The sequence below is a fragment of the Triturus cristatus genome, chromosome 4_1 (genome assembly GCF_964204655.1).
Source record: "Triturus cristatus chromosome 4_1, aTriCri1.1, whole genome shotgun sequence".
NCBI classification, from domain to species: Eukaryota; Metazoa; Chordata; class Amphibia; order Caudata; family Salamandridae; genus Triturus; species Triturus cristatus.
In genome coordinates, this window is record NC_140585.1 from 356,687,606 (window position 1) to 356,715,318 (window position 27,713).

The 27,713-nt window shown below is 46.2% G+C and overlaps 1 protein-coding gene across 4 annotated transcripts in view; it reads right to left on the reverse strand.

The window, feature by feature from the left end:
• The window catches only part of DENND5B (DENN domain containing 5B), a 535,468-nt gene that overhangs the window by 62,443 nt on the left and 445,312 nt on the right, over positions 1–27,713 (reverse strand). For all 4 annotated transcript variants that reach the window (XM_085652367.1, XM_085652366.1, XM_085652363.1 and 1 more), the window contains one exon: positions 13,762–13,907. In XM_085652367.1, the coding sequence (XP_085508493.1) occupies positions 13,762–13,907 (146 nt within the window). The remainder of the gene's footprint in view (positions 1–13,761; positions 13,908–27,713) is intronic.

Sequence of the window (27,713 nt, forward strand, 5' to 3'; positions counted from 1 at the left end):
CTCATCAGCCAGGCTATCTTGAATCCAGTGGCAAAGTGAGCAAGGGATCCACGTCTGGGCATACCCTGACAACTGAGGGCGAACAAAGCGATACCAAAGGGGATGATGGACAGAGTGTGCCACTGGAATCAAGCTATCCTGGCTGAAGAGGGGTGAAACCCCGAAACCGGTCCTAGGATGCTTGTTTCCGGTCCAGGGAGGACCTGGCTTGGCAGTTCGGGCTAGACTGTTCCCATGAGACACAGGGTCAAGACTGATTTGCATATGGCCAGGTCTAAACTGGGGTGGCATGGTGAGCAAAAGAATGATGGATTTAACTCAGATCTCTTGACAGGGGTGAATGTTTTGATTTATTCTGCATTCCGTCCATCAATTGTGTGTCTTTTGCTTTCTCGCCCCAAGTGCGCGAGGTATGCCCAGGCGTGGGTCCTGGGCTCACTGTGCCACTGGAATCAAGCTATCCTGGCTGAAAAGGGGTGAATCCCCGAAACCGGTCCTAGGATGCTTGTTTCCGGTCCAGGGAGGACCTGGCTTGGCAGTTCAGGCTGGACTGTTCCCATGAGGCACAGGGTCAAGACTGATTTGCATATGGCCAGGTCTAAACTGGGGTGGCATGGTGAGCAAAAGAATGATGGATTTAACTCAGATCTCTTGACAGGGGTGAATGTTTTGATTTGTTCTGCATTCCATCCATCAATTGTGTGTCTTTTGCATCCTTCTAAACCTGTTCGATCAACATGTAGCACTTTCTAGCCTGCACATTAACATGCCCAAATGCAAACTATTCCCTATAGCAGGAATTAAGAATCCGACTGTGGACTCACTATTTTCGCTGAGCTTCACTTGGATAGTTTCTAATTTGCTGATACTTGGGCATATGCTTACTGCACAATGTGGAAGCAAGGCATGAGTTGAACATGGACAGGATGGTCAAGGGCTCAAACCCTCGGTCACATTTTAGAATATACTGCACCGTTGATAAAATGCAGGGTTGCGTTGAAAAACAGTTTTCTTACATAGGTGTTTATATGTGCTAAAAAGGACAATATCAATGATCCCAAAAAGTGTTTTTAAGGAGTTAGACCAACTATTAGTCTCTTTGATATGGGCAGGAAAACAACGCAGTGGAAAATTGGACACTTTATAATTAGAGTGGGGCAAAGGAGAATTGTTCTACTCTAACATGGAATAACTCTATATCGTAGCCCGTTACAGCGTGCTGTCCACAGACTCAAGGAAACACAAATGGGAAAATACCCTGCTGAAGGGGACAAATTCAATGCCAACATGTCCAGTTTCGTATCTTATATCGCTGGTTAAATCTGTAGAAGATGGGATAGGTAAGTAAAAGTAGTAATGAAGCATCACCCTTTGCAATTGATATGCAGGTGAGAGCCACCTTTCTGTTTCACCGGATAGCAAACGATACTGTAGTGGAACAATGGAGGGTGAATGGGTGGGAGACACTAGGTGGTGTGTATCCAGAGAAGATATTTCTGACATTTGCTGAACTGCAGGAACATTTTAATAATAGAAGCGGACATTTTCTACAAAAAACCTGGACGTACCAAACCTTTACAGAAATGTGGGCTACATTCCTGAAGGACCATAGAATCATTATAGCCTTCCATCTTTTCTGAGCATTTTCCCACTACTAATGTTTAATAACTGCTGCATTTTGTAATAACCAATGTTGTGTAAGATCAAGGAAAAAGTCAACATGACTTAGATATTTAAACAAAGGTAAAGCAAAGGCTCCAAGAAGCTTTGCCACTTCATTTAAAGAACTACGAAATCTTACAAGCCCTTTATTAGTCCACAACTGTATAAAAAATAGTAGGGACCTTAGAGTCTTCTCCAGATCTATACTTTTAATAATCTTATTTTGAATTAATTGTTCGGGTGTTCAATTTTAAGGCCAATACCTGCTGCATATCATGGCGCTTGCTTCTAATCAAATCTTCTGAGTTTCTAACGCTCCACATTTCTGCCCCAAATAAGAATGCATAAAATATCTGTGACTCCTTACACTCAACTGTGAAGGCAATATGTTTCAACTAGGATATCTACTAAGTCTGACCAAGTTGTCTCCCACTCTATTTTGTCTAACTGGCTTCTAGATCAAGGTATCTGTCAATATATCCTTTAATGATTGTTTTGTCTCTACTGATCGGATACAGTCTGATCACAGTCCACTATTTTTTGTTTCCTATCTCCCACTAGGTGTCAGAAGGGATCTTTGCTTCGTCTCGGTTTAATATTTATCTCTCCCCATTGGAGGCAGTAGTCTGATCATTTGGGCTGAAGATCTTTCCTTATGGTGACGATACTCAACTCATAGTATCGGTCACTGAATATATTTCCCATTTGGATAGTTCATGCCAGTGTATCATAACAATGGCAAAATAAATCAACACTAACTGTCTAGAACTTAACAGTGACAAATCGATTGTGCTGATGTTTGGCATACACTGATCACCTAGTTAGGTAGCCTCTTGAATTGGGCAGCCCCCAGGCCCATCCAGGGCAGACAAATATCTTTGATTTAATCATCAAGTTTATAAGGTAGCTGCCACCCGTTTTGGGCTTCTAAGTATGATTAGGAAAATCATTCCCTTACTTCAGATGTCTGCCAGGAGAATGGTAGTCCAGGAGCTGGTAACGTCTTACCTGGACTACGGAAAATTGCTTTACCTAGGACTGCTGCAATAACATCTCCACAGGCTACTGGTATTCACAAGTGCAATGGGTAGACTATTTGTATCTCTTGGCGTCAGCTGATTGCATATCATATCAAAGAGCTGCAATAGTTAGTCATGAAACACACCTCTAAAAAGTTCTCTGATGTGTGTACAGTGCTCTCTTCAATAAGGAAAATGCTACTTACCAAGTATGCATCTGTTCTTGGCATGTAGAGCTGTAGAATCTCATGCTTTGCATAAGATCGCCATCTAGTGTTGGGTCCGGATGTTTGCACTTTGTTTTTGGAAGACGTTTTCCCTAGTCACGAGGTAAAGGACTCCTCCCTTAGGTGATAGCGCGCATGGTCATCGGCTCCATCTTCAGATTGTTTTCCGCAGAGGGTAAGAGCATGGAGTAGTAGTAAAGAATAGTGATGTCCATGCTTAAGTATGTGTAGTAAAACAGAGAGCTACAGGTACCCGGGGAAGTGGGTGGGCGCATGAGATTCTACAGCTCTATATGCCAAGAACAGATGCATACTGGGTAAGGAGCATTTTTCGTACGAGGCATGTGAGCTGTAGATCACATGCTTTGCATAGACTATACAGCAGTGTCCCCAAAGCGGTGGCTATCCTGTAACTGTTGGAATTGTCTGAAATAACGTTTTAAGTACTGTTTGGCCCACATTAGCTTGTTGTCTTGCGAACACATCTACATAATAGTGTTTGGTGAATGTGTGTGGTGTGGACCATGTTGCAGCTTTGCAGATATCAGCAATAGGGATATTCCCTAAGAAAGCCATAGTAGCCCCTTACTTGTGAGTGGAATGTGCTCTAGGGGGTACTGTGAGAGTCCTTTTAGCTTTTTGGTGACAAATCTGAATACACTTGATGATCCACCTAGCAATTCCTGATTTGGAGATCGGATTGCCTTTGTGAGGTGGTGCAAAAGCTACAAAGAGTTGTTTGGTTTTACGAAACAATTTTGTTCTTTCAGTTTAATACAAAAGAACCCTTCTGACATCTAAGGTATGTAAAGCTCGTTCTGCAACAGTCAGGTTGAGGGAAGAATACAGGCAATTCAACTGACTGATTGATGTGAAATGCAGACACAACCTTAGGTAGGAATTTAGGGTTGGTACGAAGAACTACTTTATCTTTATGTAACTGGAAAAAGGGTTCTTCTATGGTTAGTGCCTGTAGTTCACCCACTCTCCTCAATGAAGTGATTGCAATGAGGAAAGCGGTTTTCCAAGTAAGGCACTGTAGTTCACATTTGTGCATGGTTTCAAATGGCGGACCCATTAACCTTGTGAGGACTATGTTAAGATTCCATACTGCGGCAGGTGGAAGTCTTGGTGGTATTACCCTTTTTAGTCCTTCCATGAATGCTTTGATTAAGAGCACTCTAAATAGCGACCAGTGTTGCCTATTTTGAAGGTAAGCTGCTGTAGCAGCAAGATGCAATCTGATAGATGTACAGGCCAATGCGGACTGCTGCAAATGTAATAGGTAGCACAGTATGTTCTATATGGAAGCATCAAGAGGGTTGATATGATTGATATTGCAATAAATTACAAAACACTTCCATTTGGCTGCATAGCAGGCCCTTGTGGTAGGCTTTCTAGCCTCTTTAATAATGTTCGTACAGTCTGGTGGAAGGTTGAGATAACCAAACTCTACGACTTCAGGAGCCAGATTGCAAGGTTCAGCTGTTTGGGATCTGGGTGTTTGATTTGTCCATGGCTCTGTGTGAGGAGACTGGGAGTCAAATTTAATTTTTGGTGTGGTACCAGAGAGAGTTCCAACAGGGTTGTAAATCAGGGTTGACGTGCCCATATTGGAGCTACTAGTATTGGCGTGAGTGATGTTTGCCTGAGTTTCCGAACCACTGATGGAATGAGTGGGAGAGGCGGAAAAGCATAGGCAAATATCCCTGACCAGTTCATCCATAGAGCATTGCTATTGGACAAAGGGTGTGGATGCCTGGAGGTGAAGCTTTGGCATTTTTGGATGTTGCGAACAGGTTTATGTAAGGGACTCCCCAGGTTTGGAAGTATGGGTGTAGAACTTGAGGGTGAAGTTCACACTCGTTTATTTGATACCTCTGCCTGCTGAGGAGGTCCGCAATCTGCTTGTTGACTCCTGGGAGGTGTTCCGCCAGGAGATAAATCTTGTGGTGAATAGCCCACTTCCAGATGTCCTAGGCTAAGTGGGACAGTTGGAGAGAGTGTCCCCATCCCTGTTTTTGTATGTAATACATAGCTGTCATGTTGTCGGTTCGGACTAACACAGCTTTGCCAGACAGGTGATCTTGAAAGGCATTGAGAGCTAGAAAGATTGCCATGAGCTCTAAGTGATTGATGTGGAACATTGTTTGCTGGCGACTTCACAGTCCTTGCACTGCGTGTTGTTGAAGATAAGCTACCCAGCTAGTAAGGGATACATCTGCTGTTAATGTGTTAGTAAGGGTATCTTGGCGCTGAATAACAGATGCTTGTTGTTACCCAACTCAATGGTACTCAGTTTATCGACCTCAGATGGATGAAAGGCCGAGTGAACCCGCAGGGATTTGAACCTGTGACATTGAGGTCGAACACAGGCCCCTGCAGTAGACGCATTAGTCCACTGAGCCACCAGACCAGTCTCTAATATCTCGTTGTGAGTAAATAGTTTGTTTCTGCAACATTATCCTCCCTTTCTAGTTTGCAACAGAAGCTAACCCTGTTAAACTTGGCTCTCTTTTTTTAGAACGATAAAATAGTTTGAATAATTTGATGCCAAGTTTAACAGTTTGGAGGTTTATTTGTTAGGTCATTTATTCCCTTGGAAATTAACACCCAAAATGTATTTTGTTCCTAATGTCGGCCCATCTCCAATAATGCTTCCCAATATGTATCTATCATGGCCTTCTTGTCACCTCAGGTGAGTTTCTTGTAGCTTTTTCTGCCAATAATTTGTGTTCTTGATATGATTTTACCTCCTCCAAAAATGTAGCTTTGGTTATATTGTACTAATAATGAAAACCTTAAAATTAATTTTTTACTTTTTCATATCTTTTTCTTACTGGATTGGTACGATGAACACCAATATATTTAACAATTAATTCACGTTTACACACAACATACTCATTGTCAAGTGTCAATCTCTTGTAGTGTTTTCATACTAGCAGTCATTACACGGAACAGGATTTTGTGCCCTTTAATCTTAGACCACTTCATTAAATTTTTCGGTTATTCATAAACCAAGGTTAAATTCTCGCATGACACTTGTTTCTGTATCATAACCTTTCCTGGTTATAAGCACAATAAGTGAATAATGATCACTCTCCACCGTTGACATTATCCCAAAATCCATCACTTTGAACTAAGGGGAAACATTTTGCATTATACAGTCTATATGACATTCCCATTTCACAGTTCTACAAATGGGTTAAGTCAGTTAGTCTGATGAACAAATTACTTAGCTTTGGTAATGTTCCTTCTGGAGGATACTCTATCCAATGGCAGATTCCTCCCATTGCGACTATCCCCAGACTAGATCCGAAGCGACCCGCACTGCCTCCAGAAGGGACAATTTGAGCCATACATAGATTCCACCACTTCACAATGATATCTTGAGCTTTTTCCACATCCTTAGATCAACTGTATCAGATTGGGGGGAAAATGTACTAAACCTAACTCTGAACTTTTTTTAGAATCTCAGAAGTCCACTCTACAGAATGGGGAGCAAAGAATGCAGTGAGTAAACTGTGGTTAGATACAGTATCTATCAGAAAGAACATTACCAAAGGAAAATAAATTGTTCTTCTGATGAATACTTCAAACAGCAGGTTCCTCACCTTGTGAATAGATACCAAAGTTGTACATCTCAAAGGTGGAGGTTCTGAGGGATGAGGAAAAAAGCATCCTGCAGGTCCAATGCTACAAGGATCCAGGGCAGATAGAACTTGGACCAGGGTAAGCATTTTGAATTTAAATTTGCTCAGGAAGATGTTGCAAGGGAACAAGGAAGTAACAGGAGACAACATCAAGTCCCCACTTCCGTGACTGATACTCTCTCCATGGCTCCTTCTGACAAAAGAGCCTGCACTTTCTTTTGTAAGATACACAGATGGTCCCCTGAATGGTGCTCATCTGTCAAACATAATGTGCTGCCACTCATGCAGGAAGTGGCTGATCCTACCTACTACCGGATGGCTACGCTTCTAAAGGGGCATTAAAGGAATTTCATGGTTGTTGCCAGAAGGATGAAGGTCAGAGTTATCTGCCTCTAATCATGGGCCCAACCAACAGGTTGCTGTTGGTTGAGCCCACGACCTCGACCACAAAAGAGCTGGGAAGCTTGTTTTGTGGGCGGTTGAGCATGACGCTGCCTATACGTAAAGCCCCTGGCATAGCCCCTAAAAGGGCAGAATTGTTGTGGGGATTGCCAGACTAGAACTGAAAGACCTAAAGGGCATGCAATTGCTTGGCTTTCGTTAAAACGCACCAGGGCAGAGTCTGCCTTTTCACAAAACAGCACCACACTAGTTAGCATACCTCTACCTAGACAATTCATTGAGTCTAGGCCGGAGCAGATGTGGAATTTGGCCACATCCTGACTATCTTGCATTCTCTGGGGATAATGAAGCACGTAAACAGAGAATGGAGGCAGGAACTCACCCACCATGTCCCAAGGTGCATGGGTGTAGCGTCCAAGCAAACAGCTTGCACTGACCGACCTAGAGGCAAGACAGGCCGAGGAGAACATTCGTTTCACAAACATATCCAGGGTTCCTCTTCTAGTGGATGCCTGCATCACCAAGCTTTCAGGGGTTGGGCTTGGAATCAAGAAATTCAGGTCGCCTGAAGCAGACTTTTGGCGGCTTCGCGGTTGACAGGGGGTCAGAGTATGGTTTAACCCAAGTGCCTGAAAGCGTTGTCAGAGTCTCATTGATAGGCAAAAGAGGTTCTGTCTTTGCCTGGACAGGATGCAGGACCTCAGTCAGTATATTTGTTTTTAACTCCATAGTAGGGAGGTGAAAGTTAAGGAATTCAGTGGCCCTCCTAATCACCATGGTGAAAGAAGTACTTTCTTCTCTTGCTGGCCTGGAGGTGAAACCCATCCAGTATTTTATGAGCTTTCCAGCCCACTGACATCTTGCAAGTCCACATACCAATTGTCTTCAACATAGGGTGAGGAGCACTCTTCCCCATCACTACCATTGTTGTCTCCATACGGCTGGCTATGGGAGAGTGCAAACCAAAATGGGGGGGTGGTGTCTGTCTGTCTGTCTGCCTGCCTGCCTGCGCCAGTGGAATTGTGTTTGACTCTGATGAATTCAGTATTGGTTGTGCCATGTCAAGAGATCGGCGTGGCTCCAATCAAGTTGCAACCAGGTCAGAGCCGGATACTAGAATGGGTTGGGGTTTCTCTTCTTGTGCTAGTTATGTTGATGCTGGTATCAACATACGAGGGGCCAGCGCAGATTTGGTGACACACCCGAAGTATGGAAGCAGGTTCAATGGGGCACAGACGGTGGTAAGGGCATAACTGCCAGTAGTGACCAGACTGGAGGTCTCTGCGATTTTTTGGAACCAGAAGGCACCCCAGAGTGAGCCGAAAGCATGCCAAAGATGCTCAGCATGCCCTCTTGAAAAGCTTCGACCTGCTGTGATGTTGCAGGGGGACCCGGAAACTTAGGGTTTATCAACTCCTCAGTGGAAGAGGCGCAATACTGGGATGCACTGTGATAACCTTGCACCTTCCCATGAAGATCTGCCACAGGATGACTTTGGGAGAAGATCCATGCTCTTGAGTTTGATCTGGAGCAGATTGAAGTGGAGCCTTCTGGTGCTTCACCACTTAGAGCTTCACTTTACATTCTCAGATGGCTGATCGGTTCATCTGGGCACAGTCGTCACAGGTCTTGGAATCATGCATCGAACCGAGGCACCAGAGGCAAACCTGGTGGATCTGTGACAGGCATATGTTTTTGACAGTCCATTTATGGTTTAATCCTTGTCCTTTGTGTGGGTGACATGTCCCTTGCATATGGAAACTTTGCATTAGAATCTCTTCACATAGAGAGCGGAGCTCTAGATCCGTGTCTAAAGGTACGGAAAGAAAGGACCTGATGTCAGCACTTATGGGTGGCGCTTATATACGATGCGCTTGCCACTTCTGGAGCATTACGGAGTTGACACCGAGTCGCACTAAGTTACCCTGACGATGTGCAGGAGCGCTGTTTTTTGAGTTTTCTGGATCCAGTCTGGTGCCTGGGTATATTCACAAAGTGAGGAATCTGCAGTTAGAAGCATCCAGTAATAACAGCTTAGCAGAGAGCAACAATATATGCACAATTTATGTTGTATATCACTACCCGAGGGCACATCTCTTAAAACCCTTACTTTGCTTTTTCCTGTGAATAGTTCAGAGTGGCAATCGGGTTGGGAAAGAATCCAGGGAACCATATAAAGCATAATTACAAAACAGAACTACATTTTTTCAATGAGACCACTGTGGCTTTGCTCCTCTTCTCTACCTTGTCACAATTCCAATTTAGTGACAAACAAAAACAAGCATTTGCAATGCAATAGGTCTCGCATTATAAAAGTGTGAGCAGTTGGCATTGCTAATAATAATGCAACACTAGCTATTGGCTTTGTAAATGATAATGGCATTTATTTATATGTTTGTTTTATAAAATAGATTAAAAAAGGCATTGTCATGAACAATGCCAATAGCATAAACTTTTGCAAATGCGAGACCTATTGCATTGCAAATGCTTGTTTGTGGAAGCACACAACGTTTGCCAATTAAAGCATACACTCCTGGCACCCAACATGTGGGTGGAGCCAAAGCCCCTCCAATGATGCTCACATAGATGTCTGGCAGCAGCTGCACTATCTAGCCAGACTATAAAAATAACAGGCAAAGCCTATGCTAGAGATAATGGCTTTGGTAATGTGTTTTAGCCATGTTGTACACCAGTGTGGCTGCTACTCAGCAGGGATAAAAATGAGTGGTGTGGAGTATTGGGAGTTGCCTCTTTTTTGGAATGGAATTATTCATAAACAGTTATCACATAGAACACATCAAGTGACTAAGACTCATAATGGGCAGCCAGAACACATCAAGTGACTAAGACTCATAATGGGCAGCCAGATGGAAGGTTAAGTGAATACAATTCCACTACATATCTATGGTGACAATCACATGACACTTGGAGACACTGCCAAAGGATTCAGTTATAAATAAACTCATCCAGTATAGCTATGGATAATTTGATGTCACACGTGCAGAAACTAAGTATGTAGTATTTTTTTTTTCTTTTAAGTGTCCCTAAACAGGAAACTCAAACTTTAAATAAGCACTCACCTTAAATTCAAGTCTGCCTCGAAATGGGTATCTGAAAACTAAGATTGGATGACAACTGCACTAAAGACTTTATTGCAAAAGCCCCTCGGTTAGCATTATGCAGAATCACTTAATGGCAGTCAAAACATTTTACATGCTTTTTCCAGATGCTTTGCAACCCTCTTGGAATACCCATTTTTATTCAGCTAACCTCGCCTATCTCCCTACACTCTTAACAATCACCTCACGAATGTATGTGTAAATTCACCTAATAGCATGAAGAGAAAAAAAAAAAACTTCGTGAGACTGTCAGTAGACAAAAAGTAAAACCAGTGTTATCAGAGCCCGCCATTTCTTCAAGGACTCCATGTGTTCCTTTGGCTGTTTTAACTAATAGCTGGGGTTGGGTGGCACAGCACTGTAGTAGTAAAATCATTTTCACTCAGGTGAACAAAGCACTGGCCGATGCTCCTCCTCTACATCAACTGCCAGTCCGAGCCCCTCCCCATCCCCACTAAGCTATGTTCAGCCAAACACATCCTCGATCTCACCATGCTCATCTTGCAGCCCTGCCACAGGCCTCCTCCCTCCCAGAATGTACTCTCATACCTGCCAACAGATTAAACACCGAAGAGGGGTAAACAATCGCTGCAACAACTCCTCTATGCTGGGTACCCTCGGCCCGAACACTGTAAAGCACCCTACTGCTTAATAGCTCGACACCTTACGCCAGTCTGGACTATTTAGCTTCTTGCATGCCAAGGCTTATAGGCCAACTTCTTTTTAACGATGGGGCAAAAATCTGAAATAGCAGACAAAGAGGTGACAACGACTTGCTTGGTCATCAGGCATTTCTCAAATGTTATTTTCAAAAGTGGTAAGATCACATTACATCTCTAAATCGGGCGGCCATTATCACTAGTGAGAAGCTAGCGCCATCTACACTGTCGCACATTCCACTGTGCTAAACTAATTACTGCACCGGGACACCAGCCCCGACACAGCATTCCTTTGTGAATAGGAGGACCACAAATACTGGCGACCACTTTGCAACACTGCCTCACAAAAACAAACGTCAAAAACCAACATTATGCATCCTCGATCTAAACAGTATCAAAGTTCTGATGGTTTCACTGGAAAGTCAAAAACAACCCCAGGAAGCAAATGCACAGCCTGATTTTGTTTTTGAAGGGGGGAGTAATAAACACAAGTAGCAACGTACGCTCTATACATATGCCATGTAAGAAATTAAAGCAATCCTATTAATGCAGGTTTGAAGAAGGGAACTGCTATTCCCCATCCACTAGATGGCCCTTTAAATGAATACACAGGAAGAAGCAACGGATAGGAGGCCAAAAAGTTATCTATGCTCGCATGTAATGTCCTCAGAATCAGTTTCTTTGGCGGGTTGGAGGAACTCGTTCTCCGCTAAGTGGGCAACGTCGATTTCACATGTAAGATTCCTAGGCTTGCGCTTTTCGGGGTGCGGCAGTTGTCAAGAAACTATTCCATCAGTCCAACGTTTTTAGCAACGGAGCGTTGCATTCTGGGGCTCGTGGTTTCGATTTTAAATTGCACATTGAGGCAAAAAAAAAAAAAAAAAAAAAAAACCTCAAAATACAGTTACACGAAATTCCAGGATCGGGCGATGGCACCCTGCTCGATACTGGACCATTTTGTAGGAACAGTTAATCCATCTAATGAATCAACTCGGTTCGTGGAATTCCCGCAACTCCTATTAACAAGCTAAAAGTGCTTTTGTTTTCAGACGATCCTTGACCGCTGAAAACAGAAGCCCTATTTAAATAAACACACACCTTTTCCCCTGCGAGAGTGAAAGTGGTGAAGGCGGGGCTGGGGCAGTTGCAGGAGCACTGAATGCAACCAGAGGAGACGCAGCATAGTGTGTGCTGCAGAGGCGGGGACGGAGTACGAGAGGGGAGGGCATCGCCACTATGGGAAAATAAAATCAAACGCAAACACCATGAAGCAGACATGCCGCACACAGCTAAGAAAATGAAGCACGGCAACGGAAACAAGGAGAAGTAGTACCTGCATTAAAGCAACAGAAGCGGATGGCAAGACGAGCAGTGACAGGACAAAGGAACATTAAAAAAGCGATGCCATGGTCGAACATATAGCGCGCGCGGTGCCCTGTATATTAGATTAAGTGGGCACCGTGCTACAACACTAAGTGCAGCTTCCATGCGGCTTAAATTTACACGCACCAGGCGCCATGATTATAAAGCAAGAGCGGGGCTCCCAGGCCAAAGTACATCTACCCAGGTGGCTTGTAGGAGGAAAATGTCAGTTTCAGAACCGCTGGCGTATCCTCAGACCAAAGGCGCGAATAGCTGCGTGGCGATTCAGTGGGCTGCGATGCATTCCCTCACTGCAGACAACAAGCCCTTATGACGTAGCTCGTAAGGATCGAGTGCGCCCGCCGTAAGGCGTGCCTTGCTCAGCGTGCCTTGCTCAGCGTGTGGCGCATGCGTGGTATGGGTGTTTGGGTACGCAGCTGATAGCTGGGGCAGGTTCAGAGACCCGACTATAGCGGACCTAACGCTAGGGTGCAGTCCGGAGCAGTGGAGAGGGCTTGGGAGCAGTACCGGGGCACGTCAGATCGCCGTATTGGATCGAAGGAGGTAGCACTTGGGAAGCCTTCACAGCAGCGAGAAAAAGCAGATGCACTACCGCCACCATGTACAGGCACTTGGGCCGGCAGCGCTCCCCGTCCCGGGATTTTAACAGCATCGTCCAGATCTGCAGCGCAAATGTTCAAAGGATCAGTGGCAACAGTGAGTATGATGGCACAAAATTGCTGACTTGCCTTGGAAGTGGAACACAAGATGTGCACGTCGCGTGTCTGTCTGTACGTGCGTGAATTACAGGAGGCTGGTGAGGACGAAAGCGAAACTGCATGCTGGCTTGCGAGGGAAGGGGGACAGGAGATGTGCACGCCGCGTGGCTGTAGGCGCGTACACCAACTCAAATCCGCCAAAAGCCTGCGCGTGCACATCTCCTGTCCCCCTTCCGAGGCAAGTCAGCAACAATAGATCTCGCCGAAAGCAGCGCTCCGCGCTGCGTTCGCAGGCGAGACCTAACAAAATATGTATTTCTTTTACAAATATCATCATAAAGATATCATTTACCCAGCACAACATTTACATCAAGTGTCCTACCTTCTATTAAAAACATAGTGAGCTGCTCCAAAGAGATAAAAAAAAACACACTGAGTGTGAAAGTGCAGCACTGAAAGGGAGCCCATTCCATTCCGTACTGTTAACAGTATCCAAACATCTCCTATGAAAAGTTCTGACCTGCTTGGCTTCTAACCCTTATGGGTAGCTAGTATTTTACCTGGTATTCACAAACCGCTCACACTCCCGATTTTGTTCATTGTCACATACTTAATATAATATCCTAACACTCCATGTTACAAAATTTACATACACAAACACCCCCTAGTTTAACTGCCTGATGCAATAATAGGCGATAACGTAACCCTTTCCTTCCATTTCACTAATTGCCTCTTGTATTGCATTTCTAATAAAGTACCAAATATTTTTTGTTTCTCAAACTTTCGTTTTTGTAACATGTATTATATTTCCTGGTTTCCAGTCATTAGGTGCAACATGCGGTGGCTCTGATTCTGTAGCGCTTAAGAAAACCTCAAAATAAATGGAAAAAATAACGTGTATAGGAAACATAGGGTAATAAATTGCAAGTTAAGACGAACCTCAAAGGTCATTTCCAGATGATTCTTTGGAATCTGCATGACTCCAGTGTCACCAAGTTCTCCAGAGACACAAATCCAAGGGTTGGAAGTAGTAATTGAATTACTTATCTTTTTTATTGGGATAATGACTGCTCTGTACGGAATCACTAAAAATTAACAAAAATATATAACGTTTATTGGTCTTAAAGTTGTTTTCAAAATAATATAGATTAATGTAAACCAATGTGTTAGCATTAATAATCACAGGGAAAAAAAATAGTTTGTTATTACAGCATCAAGAAGCACAGCAGGCAAGAGCAGAGAGAAGATGCACAATGATAAGACCTTATTCCACTTGTAAAACATCAACATCACATTAAAAAATCTAGAGCAAAATTCCAAGGCCCACAATTACTTCTCCATCAGCTAAATACAATCGTAGTTGCTTCTAATCAGTGCCTGGAATGTCATCCAGATGTACAATGTATACAAATGCACGCATGTAGATTGGTACGCCTTTGAAAAATATAATCCTTCCAATGAGAACATGTGTGAAGAGAAAAGGACAGATTTGCTCAAAGCATCCTATAAAAACACAAGACAGTGCAAACAAAGAATTCCGTGCATCCAGAAATATATTTCAAAGGAAAAAGGTGCGTTATGTTTTTATTTTCCAAATTTTACTATATATTTTCCATTCTTCTTTTCTACTCCCGTTAAAGCGCTTTGCTACTCTCGGGCCTTTTGTGCAGTATACAAAAACTTTAAATAAATAAATACCTGTAAAATGCTTCTAAACACGAGACTTGAAATATTCCCAATACAAGACGAATCTTACGCTTGGGGAGGAATATACAACACTTGCTACTCGATGCATTTGCAGCCGAGCTTGGGAAGAGTCACAACTGAGTTTAATGGTGAAACAGGAAAAGTAACGTGAGGGCAAAGAGTAAAAAAAAAACATTTAAAATGCAACAGGTCTCGCCTTTGATTAAGTTAAAGCCATTTGCTTTGCTAATGGTATTGTACAGCAAAGCAAATGGCTTTAACTTAATGAAAGGCGAGACCTATTGCATTTTTAATGCTCGTTTATCTTATGCAACTAATACCCACTGACGAACAAGTTACTACTTGTGTAATGATATATCTGTAGGAGACATTAGTTAGTGATAGATTCCTTACCTTAGAATATCCCCAGGTGTCAGACTGGATCCGGAAAGTTTTTTCATCAGCAGTACCCTTGCGTGTCGGTAGGTGGCGTTGTGCGGCTCCGCGTCCGTCACTGGCGTCGTATGCGCCAAGATGACATCACGGAGACTACTTGGGCACCACCCATGCGTGCTGACGTCAGTTCTGTACACGACTTTCCGCGCTAGGAACGCAGAGCCATGTAAGAAACTGACCACTGGTGCCATGAAACTAGGGCCCTGAAAGGGATGACCTGAACCCTAGAAATCAGTTCGCAGAACGCGGAGGATGGGTGGGGCGGTAAGGAATCTATCACTAACTAATGTCTCTTGCAGATATATAGTTACACAAGTAGTAACTTGTGCATCTGAAAGAGACACGTTAGTGATAGATTCCTTACCTTAGAATAGATACCCCAGCAATACCAACCCCGGTGGTGGGCCTGTGAACAAGATTACACCAGAAAGTCATGGAGAACAGAACGGCCAAAGAAGCCGTCTCTCCGGACTTGACTGTCAAGGCAGTAATGCTTGGTAAACATGCGCAGCGAAGCCCATGTAGCTGCCTGACAAATGTCCTGCAAGGGAATGCCGCGTCCCAAGGCAGTAGTGGCTGCTGTTGCCCTGGTAGAATGGGCACGCAGCCCACAGGAAGCTCCTTCTTGGCCAACGAGTAACATGCTTTTATGCACAGAACAACCCACCGAGAGACTATACGTTTGTGCACAGCCCGACCTTGTTTGGCGCCCACGTAGCCAACAAACAGTTGGTCATCCACCCGGAACTGTTGTGTGCGCTTCAGATAGAACGAGAGCGCACCTTTTGGGTCCAGACGGTAGAGCCGCTCTTCCTGTTTTGAAGGAAGCGGAGGAGGAAAGAAGATGGGCAAAGTGATGGTCTGCCCGATGTGGAAGGGCGTAACAACCTTTGGCAAGAAAGAAGACAGGTCCTTAAAACCACCTTGTCCGGATGAACAGAAAGGAAAGGAGGTTTGGAAGAAAGAGCCTGGAGCTCGCTCACTCACTCTTCTGGCAGAGGTGATAGCTACCAGGAAAGCCGTCTTAAGAGTGAGAAGACGCAAAGGACAAGTATGAAGGGGCTCGAAGGGAGCGCACATCAGATATGTCAAAACAAGGTTTAAGTCCCATTGAGGCATTATGAACGGAACGGGAGGAAATGTGTGCGTAATGCCTTTCAAGAAACGGTTAACAACCGGAGACTTAAACAGAGAAGGCTGATCTGGAAGCCATAGGAAGGCGGAGATGGCCGAAAGATAACCTTTGATAGTGCCCAAAGCAGAGCCCTGCTGGGCCAAAGAAAGAAGGAACAGAAGGACCTCAGAAAGAGGGGCAGAGAGGGGATCCACAGCCTTTGCTGTGCACCATGCCACAAATGTGTTCCACCTGCAGGCGTATACCGTTCTAATGGAGGGACGCCTGGCTGCCAGAATGACATCACAGACTTCGGGAGGAAGATCGAAGACTGTCAACTGTCGTCTCTCAATCTCCATGCATGTAGGTGGAGGCTGGACAAGATTGGGTGGAGGACTGTCCCCTGCTGCTGCGACAGAAGATCCTCCCGAAGAGGCAGTCGGATCGGGGTTATCGATCGCCATGCTGAGTAGCTCGGAATACAAGTACCTTCGTGCCCAATCCAGAGTCACAAGGATGACTTGGGCCCGGTCGCGCCGAATCTTCTTCAGCACTCTGGGCAGAAGTGGTATAGGCGGAAAGGCGTACAATAGACCGCAACTCCACTCGTGACGAAAAGCGTCGCCTAGTGAGTGCCGCCTTGGAAATTCCAAAGCGCTGAACTGATGACATTGCGCGTTCTCTTCGGTGGCGAATAGATCTAACCAAGTCTCTCCCCACTGCTGAAAGAGACCTCGCGCCTAGTCAGAGTTCAGACGCCATTTGTGATCCATCAAGCACCGGCAGCTGAGTTTGTCCACCCTGGCGTTGAGAGAACCTGCCAGGTGTTGAACCACCAAGGTAATGCCTTGATGTTCCAGCCATGTCCAGCGGCGCAGAGCCTCTTGACATAGGGTCCAGGATCCAACCCCACCCTGTTTGTTGCAATACAACATGGCGGTTGTGTTGTCCGTGAACACCCGCACCACACTTCCCCGGACAGAGGAAAGGAATGCCTTCAGTGCAAGTCGGATCGCCCGAAGCTCCAAAAGGTTGACATGGAGCCGGGACTCCGCCGGAGACCAGAGTCCTCTGATCACTGCCTCTTCCAAGTGGCCTCCCCATCCCAGGAGGGATGCATCCGTCACCATTGTGTGCTCCGGTTGGTGAAGGGAGAGGAATCTGCCATTGACCCAATCGCGATTCGTGAGCCACCACTGCAATGGTTGTACAGTGCCCTTCGAGATCTGAACATGATCTGACAGGTTGCCCTGATGCTGCGCCCACTGGAACTTCAGGTCGCACTGCAGAGCCCGCATATGCCATCTGGCATGTTGCACTAGCAGGATGCAGGAGGCCATCAGGCCCAGGAGCCGGAGGATCATCCTGACTGAAACCCGGGATAGAGGCTGAAAGATCAGAATCATAGCCTGAATATCCCGGACTCGCTGCTCGGGAGGATAAACCCGAAACCACATCGAATCCAGAATCGCTCCGACGAAAGGGAGCTGCTGAGAGGGACTCAGGTGCTACTTCGGCACGTTGATGGAGAACCCCAGCAAATGCAGGAGGTCGGCCGTAGTCTGAAGGTGGGAGATGACTGCCTGGGGCGAGCCCGCCTTCAGCAACCAGTCGTTGAGGTAAAGGAAGACTGACACCCTTGACCTGCGCAGATGAGCTGCAACCACCGCCATCACTTTCGTGAGCACCCGAGGGGCGCTGGTAAGGGCGAAGGGGAGCACGGCAAAATGAAAATGCCCCAGGCCTACCGTGAACCGCAGGTAACGCCGGTGGGCCAGCCGGACAGGAATGTGAAAATATGCGTCCTGCAAGTCCAACGCTACCATCCAGTCTCCAGGGTCAAGGGCAGGCAAGACCAGAGTCAGCATTTTGAACTTCTCCTTCCGGAGGAAGCTGTTGACGTTCCGGAGGTCCAAGAGGGAACGTGCCTGGGCGCCCCTTCCGTGGCCTCGAAAGGAACGAAAACCAGGAGTGACTGGGCTTTTTGTGGAAAGGCCTAAGGACTTGGCAGTAGCCAGCGAGTCCTTAAAACACTCCAGCGCACTGTCGGCCTTATCGCCAAACAGGCAAGTCCCATCAAAGGGCATATCCATGAGTGAGCTTTGTACATCGGGCGAGAACCTGGTAGATCTCAACCAGGCGTGGCGACAAAGCGCCACAGTCGTAGAAATTGCTCTACCTAGTGAGCCCGCGGTGTCCAAACCACACCGAATGGCGAACTTAGCCGCATCTTTACCCTCTGCAACAGCTTGAGACAGCAACGCTTGGGTCTCTTCAGGACACTGAGACAACACCTGTGCAACGGCATCCCACATCGCGTGGGAATAGCGGCCCAATAGGCATGCTGTGTTCACCGACCACAGCCCTAAGCTGGCCGAAGAGAACAACCGCTTGCCGAACTGCTCCAGCTTCTTAGAGTCCTTATCCGGCGGAGCTGTGGGAAAGGCACTCTGGGACGTCAAAGCTTGGATGACTAGGTTCTCGGGCGTAGAATGAGTGGTCAGAAAGGCAGGGTCACACAGCGCCGTGCGATGACGCCTGGCGACATTCTTATCCACAGGGGCCCCTGTGGCTAGCCGTGACCAAGTGCCCAGTAAGACGTCAGTCATTAAAGGGCAGCAGGGGCTTCGACGAAGTGGACGCCGTCTGGAGCACCTCAGTGAGGAGATTAGTCTTTAGGGCCACTGTAGGGAGATCAAGGTGGAGGACCTCAGCGGCCCGACGGAGCACCATCGTGTACGAAGCGCCCTCCTCCATGGTAGGCGGAGGAGAGGCAAACCCGGGTCAGAGGAGAGATCAAGGCCGCAGGCCTCCTCTAACTCATCCGCCCAGTCCTGCTCTGAGTCACACTGACGAGCAAGAGGGTCCTCGGACCCCTCCCAGTCGTCCTCCACCTCTGCCGTATGTGGGACAGACTGCGGCGGCAGGGCAGGGACCGGGGAAGGAACAAACGGTGCCGGGAACGGTGCCGGGCGGGGCCGTGTCCCAATGCGGATCCCAGGTAGGGACAAAGTTGTCCGGGAACCTTGGGCAGGGGTGGAACAAATGGCATCCACTGCGGCACCGAAGGTGGAGCCGAGGGTGTGCTGGGGCCGGAGCCGGCAGCGCAGGACCTTGTGGCGTCGTGGCTGGAGCCAGCGGCGCCGGATCCTGCGGTGCCGGCCCGACAGGATCCTGACACAGGACCGCGGGGTCCAAGGGTGCACCGGCGGGAGCCCGAGGCCTAAACAGGCGGTCCATGGTAGCAAGAAATTCTTGCACCTGTGCGGGAGTCACGACAGACCCGGGTAAGGTGGGTAGGATGTGGGACTTCCGGGCTCCGAAGGAGCCGCAGGGGCAGAACCCCTGTCCCCCTCGTCTGCATCCGGGGACTGACGGGGGGACATCGGAGAGCGACAACGCTTCTTCGACTTCTTTTTGTGTCGTCTCTTACCCTCATCCGAGGGTGAAGACTTGGAGCCCGAGGAGCGATGCTGGAGGCCCTGCGAGTGTTCTCTGGAGCGGCCTCTGGACCGTGAACGGCACGGGGACGAGTGCCGGATCTCAAACAGTTTCCGGCGCTGCTCCCTAAAGGCCTTCGGGGCCATGGCCAAACAGTCCATACAGGACCGAGAGTCGTGGTCGATCTCCAGGCAGTAGAGACAGACTTCGTGGGGGTCCGCCACCGACATATTGCGACAGCAGGCCCCACAAGACCTAAAACCAGGCATCCCTACGTGCCCCAGAGTAGACTCAAACTTACAGGAGACAAAAAGTCTCAAAAAGATAGTCAAAAAGTGACTAAGGTACATGCTCTAACCGGATCTGCGCTTACTGGTGCGGAAAAAGAAAGAACTGACGTCAGCGCACATGGGTGGCGCCTAAGTAGTCTCCGTGATGTCATCTCAGCGCATACGACGCCAGTGACGGACGCGGAGCCGCACGACGCCACCTACCAACGCACAAGGGTACTGCGGACGAAAAAACTTTACGGATCCAGTCTGATGCCTGTGGATATTCTAAAGTAAGGAATCTATCACTAACATGTCTCTTTCAGATTAAGCCAATAGTCCTGGATTGTTGTAGGTGTAATGTTACTTGTATTATATCTAGATGCAATGACAGAAGCAGCAAAATACCAGTGGAGCGGCACACTATGCTAAGCACAGATTTTTAGCGTAGGTGTTTTTAAGCCACGCCCTTAATAATATCGCCCCTTTGAGAGACCCGCACGCAGTTTTTTATCCCACTTACAGCCCTGTGAACAGGGAAATGTCACATAATTATAAATCATGTTTTCCTGTGCCTTAGGTCAGTTATATTAACCGTATTGCCTTTGGTCTATTACTCCCACAATGCACTGGATTTTAACACAGCGTCCTTGGTGACCAATCGCTCTGGGTCTCCCCTTAGAAATGAATACCCTTCATCCATTGGTCCAAACTAACCGTAGTTTGTAATTTAGTGCAGAAATATTTGTTGACATAAAATAAACTTTAAAACTAACCCTGTAATATAGTTAAACCCTGTGAGCAGCCCATTCATCTCAATTTTATGTGGAAAATATGCATGCTCCCTGCGTGACCAGCACTTTTCAAAAGTAAAATCCTAATTGCGGTCACCCGAAAATGAGCTTGGAAATGAGCCCCGTCTGGCTGGTCAGGGCAGCCCATGGTATTTTGGAAGGGGTAACGAGCAGGGGGTGGGGAGGTTGAGGCAGGCGAGGGAAGGAAGACGTGTTGAGAGGGGGAGGGAAGGAAGGACAAAGGTTAAAAGGGCACGTGTGGTTAAAAGAGGAAGATCAGGGTGAGCAGGAAGAAGCAGAGATGAGCATTTGAGGCAGGGGCACAACGAACACCCCCATGGTAAAAGGATGCGGATGAGAGCCATAAAGGGAGTCGTCATAGCCAGATTCGGGGGGGGGGACATGGGAATCTCTGGTAAGGGGGTGCATGGATGGGTAAAGGGGACATGTAGAAAGGAACAGCAGGGCAGCAGTAGGGAGATACAGAGGGACAAGGAAGACATTGTGGAAAGAAGAATAGGAGACACGGTTGTGGTCCCTGGGGCATATTCATAGGTGGCATGGAAGGACGAAACATAGTAGCACTGGGAGCAACATGGCAGGGGAACACAATGTGGGAATGGAGGAAATGGGACTCAGGCAGGGGTGGAGGGACAGCACAGATCAATCAAGATGAAGTTCACCATTACAGAGAGGGTGAACAATGTTGCAAAGAGCCCTGGAGGGAGGCGGAAATGGCAAAAAAACATTTGCATTTACCGCATTCTTAAACAGCCCTTCACTATCACAGAGCAAGTATGATTCAGGTGTAAAGTCATCACTGAAACAAGCCGGGTTCAATACAACAAATGAGAAAATGTTTCCAGTACGCCAGTAAAGAACCTACACAGTGGAACTTGATATTCATGTGGGTAAGCACTTCAAATCCTCCCCCTCCTCCACTGCAGTTGTACGAAGCACTATACACGGTACAATTAGAGTGGATATTTATATCTTTGAAGTATACATTAACGTTTAAAATGTGCTCATGATTTTGGGCACAGGGGAGTGAAAGGTTTCGTCCAGAATCACAATTGTCGACCAATTACTGAGGCGGAGTCTGAACCGAATTTGTCAGGTTTCAAATCGGTAGAAAGGCTGCTTTACTACATCACCTCCAGCACATACTCCAAAATCAATTAGGCTACTTTTTCGCTCTCATACCTGCTCTAATTTGAGCCTGACCCATAAACTTGAAACAAGTTCTGCTTTTTCCTCATGTAAAGCCCCTTCGTGTTATCCAAAAGTCTCTGGCATATGCACAACTCCACACCGTATTTACACAAGAGGCCCTTCCGTTTCTAGCCGTCATTGCCCAGGGCCAGTGGAATTATGCTAATGTGCGGCCACTCTGTTTTTTTTTTTTGCACAATTATGTATCTGCCACATTTGCCGCACAATCGGCAAATATTAACAAATAAATGTTGCTTGCTTAAACGGTTCAGACAGTTACAAAAAAACGCAGCTACAAGTGCTGCCACCTAGTAGTGGAAGGTCTGCTGCAAAACTTGACAGGTCACCTTTGGGTTTTTTATTAGTATATTTGTGTGTTACACTGATGTCGAGATGCAACCTTGTTACAAGTGTACAAATGACCAAAGAAGTAATACCGTCGCAAAATGTGGCTAATAATTTAATTTGTGTTTTCTTGCCGCATAATTTAGTCAAACCTGCTGTCTTAATGTCTCTCTTCTCGCAGTTTGGACTCGCAATGCATTCTACATCTGTAATGATCGGAAGTAGCAAATGAGCAAACCTGGGGACATGGTTCTTCGTGAAGTCTTGGGGGGTAAAAGTTCTAACAAAACGGAGCCGCATCCAGCTCTTGGCATATCTCTGCAGTAGCGACCTGCCTTTACGATAATTCAAGCACATACGGCCAACACACTTGAGAGGCTGAAGAGAAAGTAACAGCATCTGGTACTGTTGAACCGTTGCTTTACTGGATGCAGGTATCCACACGGTTTCTTCAGTGGGTGCAGGATAACGCATAGTTCATTTGTGCTCTGGAATCCACTCCTGTTCCCTCCTCCCCGACTCTAACTAAGGGGGGGGGGGGGGGGGGGGGGGGGGAGGGGGGAGGGGAGCAGGCCAGGACTTAAAGCCCTCTTCTCAAAGTCCTCTCTTACAAAATTTCTTGCGGAGGCGGAGCAGGGCTCTGCCCTGCAACGCACGCGAGACCTAAAAACAGGACATTTGCATTTAGACCTATTTCGTTGATAGTACCCGCCGATGTACACCAGGAGGCAGTGCTCCTAAACGATTTTTTTTTTTTTTTACATTTATTTTATTTAATGCAGTTTTATATAGCGCAAACTTTACCCAAGGGTGTTACAGCGCTTTACTAAAGAACCAGGTAAGTTACAGAAGGTACACAAGTTAGGCTAAACTCACAAACAAGTTACATATATACAGTTACTAAGGTACACAAGATAGGTTGAGCACGCTAACAAGTTACATATAAGCAGTTACAAAGCTAACAAGTTGCAGATTTATATTGTAAAAAATAAACTGTGTCAGCGTTAGGTTAAAGCAAAAGTAAAATACAAATTTACAAAGTTGACCTCATGGCTGTAAAAGACAGGAAATGGATTGAATTATTCGAGGAAGTGCCTTTGGAGGAGGAGAGTTTTAAGATCAGTTTTAAAGGTCAGGAAAGAGATGGTGGTTCGGAGGGTTCGAGGAAGTGAGTTCCAGATTCTGGCAGCATTACCAGAGAAGGATTGAGCCATAAATCTTTCCCTTTTGAAGGTAGGAGGTTCGAGCAGTAAGTTTACCGCATTTCGTGAAGGTCTAGAGCCGCCTGAGATTTTGAGTTTATTAGCCAGATAGCGTGGGGTGGAGGTGTGTAAGGCTTTGTGGGTGATTCGGGCAGTCTTGTAAATTGACCTCGCTTCAATAGGAGGCCAACGAAGAGACAGCAGTATGGGTGTGATGTGATCATTTCTTTTAGCCCCATATACGAAGCGAGCTGCTGAGAGGAGGATGGATTTTAGAGGGGAAATGTGGGATTTGGGTGGGCCAGCAAGGAGAGAGTTGCAGTATTCCTATCTGGAAAGACAAGAACCAAGGTTTTTAGGTCTTGCTCATGAAAGAAGCGCCAAACCCCGTCAGAGCAGGCACAGTTGGTACCGTGCATTTTTGTCTATGGTAGTGATATGGGACTGTAAGTTGAGCCTTTTGTCTAGGAAGACGCCTAGAGATTTGGCACTGCCAACAATGATAGGTTTGTTGTTGGAAATGTTAAGATTGTTCATCCAGGATTGGATAGGAGGAGGAGATAGTGAGGTTGAAAGGAGAAGGAATTCTGTTTTGGAAGGATTCAGCATTAGTTGATGAGTTGATAGCCAGTGGTGGATGAAGTTGAGAGTGGTGTTGAGGATAGAAATGTCACGAGTGGAAGACACCTTTAGGTAGATTTGGGTGTCATCCATGGATCACAGATTTTTTTTTAGGAGATTACCCAGCGATTCAATGCAAAGGTTGAACAGTGTGGGTGTGAGGATCGAGCCTTGAGGGACGCCTTGTGCAACAGCCATTGAAGTGGAGAGACCATTTGTAATTTTGATCATTTGGGATCTGCCAGAGAGGAATGATTCGAACCATTTGAGCACTATGCCTTCAAAACCCATTCTTAGCTTTAAAGTGTTCAAACAAGTGTTGTGATTAAGAGTCAAAGGCTGCCGAAAGGTCAAGAAGGATCAGGAGACAAAATTACCAAAAGCCAAGTATTCGCAGGGCATCATCGATCACGTGAAGTGGGGCTGTTTTGGTACTGCAGCCTTGGGTAAAACCAGATTGAAATTAGTCAAGGAGGGAGTTGACCTTGATATGGTGGGAAAGTTGCTTCACCTCACACCTTTCTGAAATTTTAGAAAGTAAAAGGAGGTTGGTGACAGGGCGGAGGTTGGTGAGATCTTTCGCATCAGCAGAGGCTTTCTTAAGAAGTGGGGGTAACCTGTCCTGTGCCAGCAGGAAGGGAGCCTTAGTTGAGGAAGAGGTTTATCAGACTGGTCCAGTAGGAGAGTATGTGAGTATAAATGTCAATGGCAATGTGACTGGGAATGGGATGATTAGAGGGTTTAGTTTCTAGAATGCTTTCAAGGAGTGCCGTTTCGGTGATGATGTCAAAGTTCTGCCATGGGACTAAGAATTTGGTGTCCTCAGGGCGAGGAGGGGGGTAGAATGGGTGACCTGATCCACAATCCACAAGTGATTTTACTTTTTCATCAAACAATTCTGCAAATTCTGCTGCTATCTTGGGGGGGGAGGGTCGTCAAATATGGTGGGAGAGGGAGAGATGTTGGTGCTTTTGATAAAGTTGAATAACTTATTTGGTCTGTTTTTGGCAGAATCTAGGAGTGTTCTGAAGTGAGTTGCTTTTTCATGGAAGATGTGTTTGTGGTAACGAGATCTTGTGAGGCGGAGATTGGATAGATTGGTGGTGGAAGGAGAATGTCTCTTTAGTTTCTCAAGGTTCCTAAATTGTTTTCTTTCTTTGTAGAGGGATTTATTAAACCACGGAGCAGTGGACCAACATTATCAATTACAGCTGATAGACTGGTGAGACATTGGGTGGTCAGGTTTTTGACATCAGAGTAGGGGTCGAAGATTGGAAGGGAGCTCATAGCGGTGTTGCACGAAATGTCAAGGTCGATGTGTTTGGTGGTGCAGGACCAGGTAGTAGTTCTTTTAGGTTTGCCAAGAGTAACAGAATAAGATAGGTGCGGAGACCAGGGGATGAGAAAGTGGTCAGACCAGTCTATTGGTGTAGGATCAACAGCTGTTAGCATATCTACTTTGGAGATAACAAGGTCAAGAATGGAGCCCTTCTAGTGAGTCAGTTTTGAGTTATGTTGAACAAGATCATTTCCTAAGAGAAAAGTGGCAAGCCTGTTGGCAACTGAATCTTCCAGATTGCCCCAGTGAAGATTAAAGTCTCCAATAAAAATCTGATTGTCGCTTTGCGAGTATTAGTCGTTCCCAAAGTTAGTGAATTCCTCTGTGAAGGCGGAGCTGTCACCAGGTGGGTGATAGATGGTATGAAACTTGACAGGAGTTTTGCTGTATTTGAAGCCCAAGACGACATCGATGACCGTCTCTTATATATTCAAACAAGGAAATCCTATCTTTTGAGTATTAAATCAGCTAAAAAATTCTACTATGTGAACGCCATCAAAGAATCCCATCAAAAACAAAAGACTCTGTTTTCTATAGTAAAGTCATTCACCCAGCCCAAAGCACTGCAATCAGAAATACCTCCATCTCAAGACTTATGCGACAAAATTTCCGACTATTTTGAAGACAAAATTGTTTCCATTCAAAGCAATTTCCCCCCTTTCTGTACCTCTTCACTTTCCCCTCCCTCTGACTTTTTTTCCGGTAAATTGAGCAGTTTCTCCCCTGTAACACTGGCGCAAACCAGAGAAGTCATCCTGGCCTGCAAATCAGGCTCCCCTTCCGACCCCTGTCCACCCAAAATTCTTCACCAACTTATTGACGTAATCAACCCAGCAATCAACGACATAGTCAACTCGTCGCTTAGCACAGGAATTGTCCCCCCCCCGGTGGAAGAAAGGAATTGTCAAGCCCCTTATGAAAAAGGCCAATAAACCACCGTCTGACCTGACCAATCTTCGCCCGATCTCACTACTCCCAGCCTTAGGAAAAATAACCGAACAACTGGTCTATAGAGAACTTAGACAATACCTGGAAGTAAATAACATACTCCATCCACAGCAGTCGGGTTTCCGTCCCAAACATTCGACGGAAACAGCGCTGATAGAACTATCAGACACGATCAAACTGCTACAAGATCAGCGAAAAAATTCAATCCTCATTCTTCTTGACCTGACCGCGGCGTTTGACACCATTTCCCACTCTATCCTCATCAGTAGACTGATGAACATAGGGATCTCAGACTACGCTTTATCCTGGCTAAGATCATTCCTTGCTGACCGATCACAGACCGTCGCTCTGGGCCCTTTCCATTCAAAAGAGAAGACGACTTCCTCAGGCGTCCCGCAGGGTTCTATTCTAAGTCCCCTCCTTTTCAACATCTATCTCATCCCACTCCTGTCCTTGATTGAATCCTTTGGAATACCAGTAACCTCCTACGCCGATGACACTCAACTCATCGTGCCTTTGGACGGTAACTCTACCAGCGCCGAGCTCAACCTCAAGAATTGCCTAACGGAGGTCTTCCATTGGATGAACGCAAATCATTTGAAGTGTAATCCAAATAAAACGGAGATTCTCCCGATTGGAAAGAACACCTCCTTCTGCCCAGCCCTTTGGTGGCCAGACGACTCAGTCGCTCCCCCCCAAACTGTAACAACGGCCAGGAATCTAGGCGTCATTTTCGACTCAGATCTCTCCTTTGATCAACATGCTAAGACTGTAGCCGGTAAATGCTTTGGGATAATAAGATCTTTAAGAAAGTTCTTCAACTTTCTCCCTCTCGACGCCAGAAAGAGTGTAACAGTAGCCCTTATAATTTCACGATTAGACTACTGTAACGGCCTACTGGCAGGGGCAAAAAAGAGCACTCTCGCGAAACTTCAGAGCGTGCTCAATACAGCTGCTCGACTTGTTCTCAAACTGCCCCGTAGAGCTTCCATCTCCGCAGCCTTTCGATCCTTACACTGGCTGCCCCTCCACAAGAGAATTTTATTCAAGATTCTAATTGTCGCCTTCAGAGCTTTCAATGAATCCGGTCCAAAATACCTGCATAGACGATTTCCCCACTACACCCCCAGGCGATCTCTCCGTTCGTCCCAGGACAACCTCATCCTTCCTGTAAAGTATAATCTGAAGACGAAGGGAGGTAAAACCTTAAGCTACCTGGCCACCAAAGCATGGAACAATCTGCCCAAACACCTCAGGCAACAAACCCAAGAAAAACCATTCAGAAAGTTTCTGAAGACTTGGATCTTCAGCCTCCCCGATGACCTCACTAAAGCAGCCATCTAACCCCTTTCTGTCTCCAGGACCGGTCATCAAGGATTCTCAGCGCCAAGATGCTCCTTCTGGAGCGAACGCTGCGCTTTACAAATACCCCTACCAAATACCAAATACCAAGAGAAAGGCACT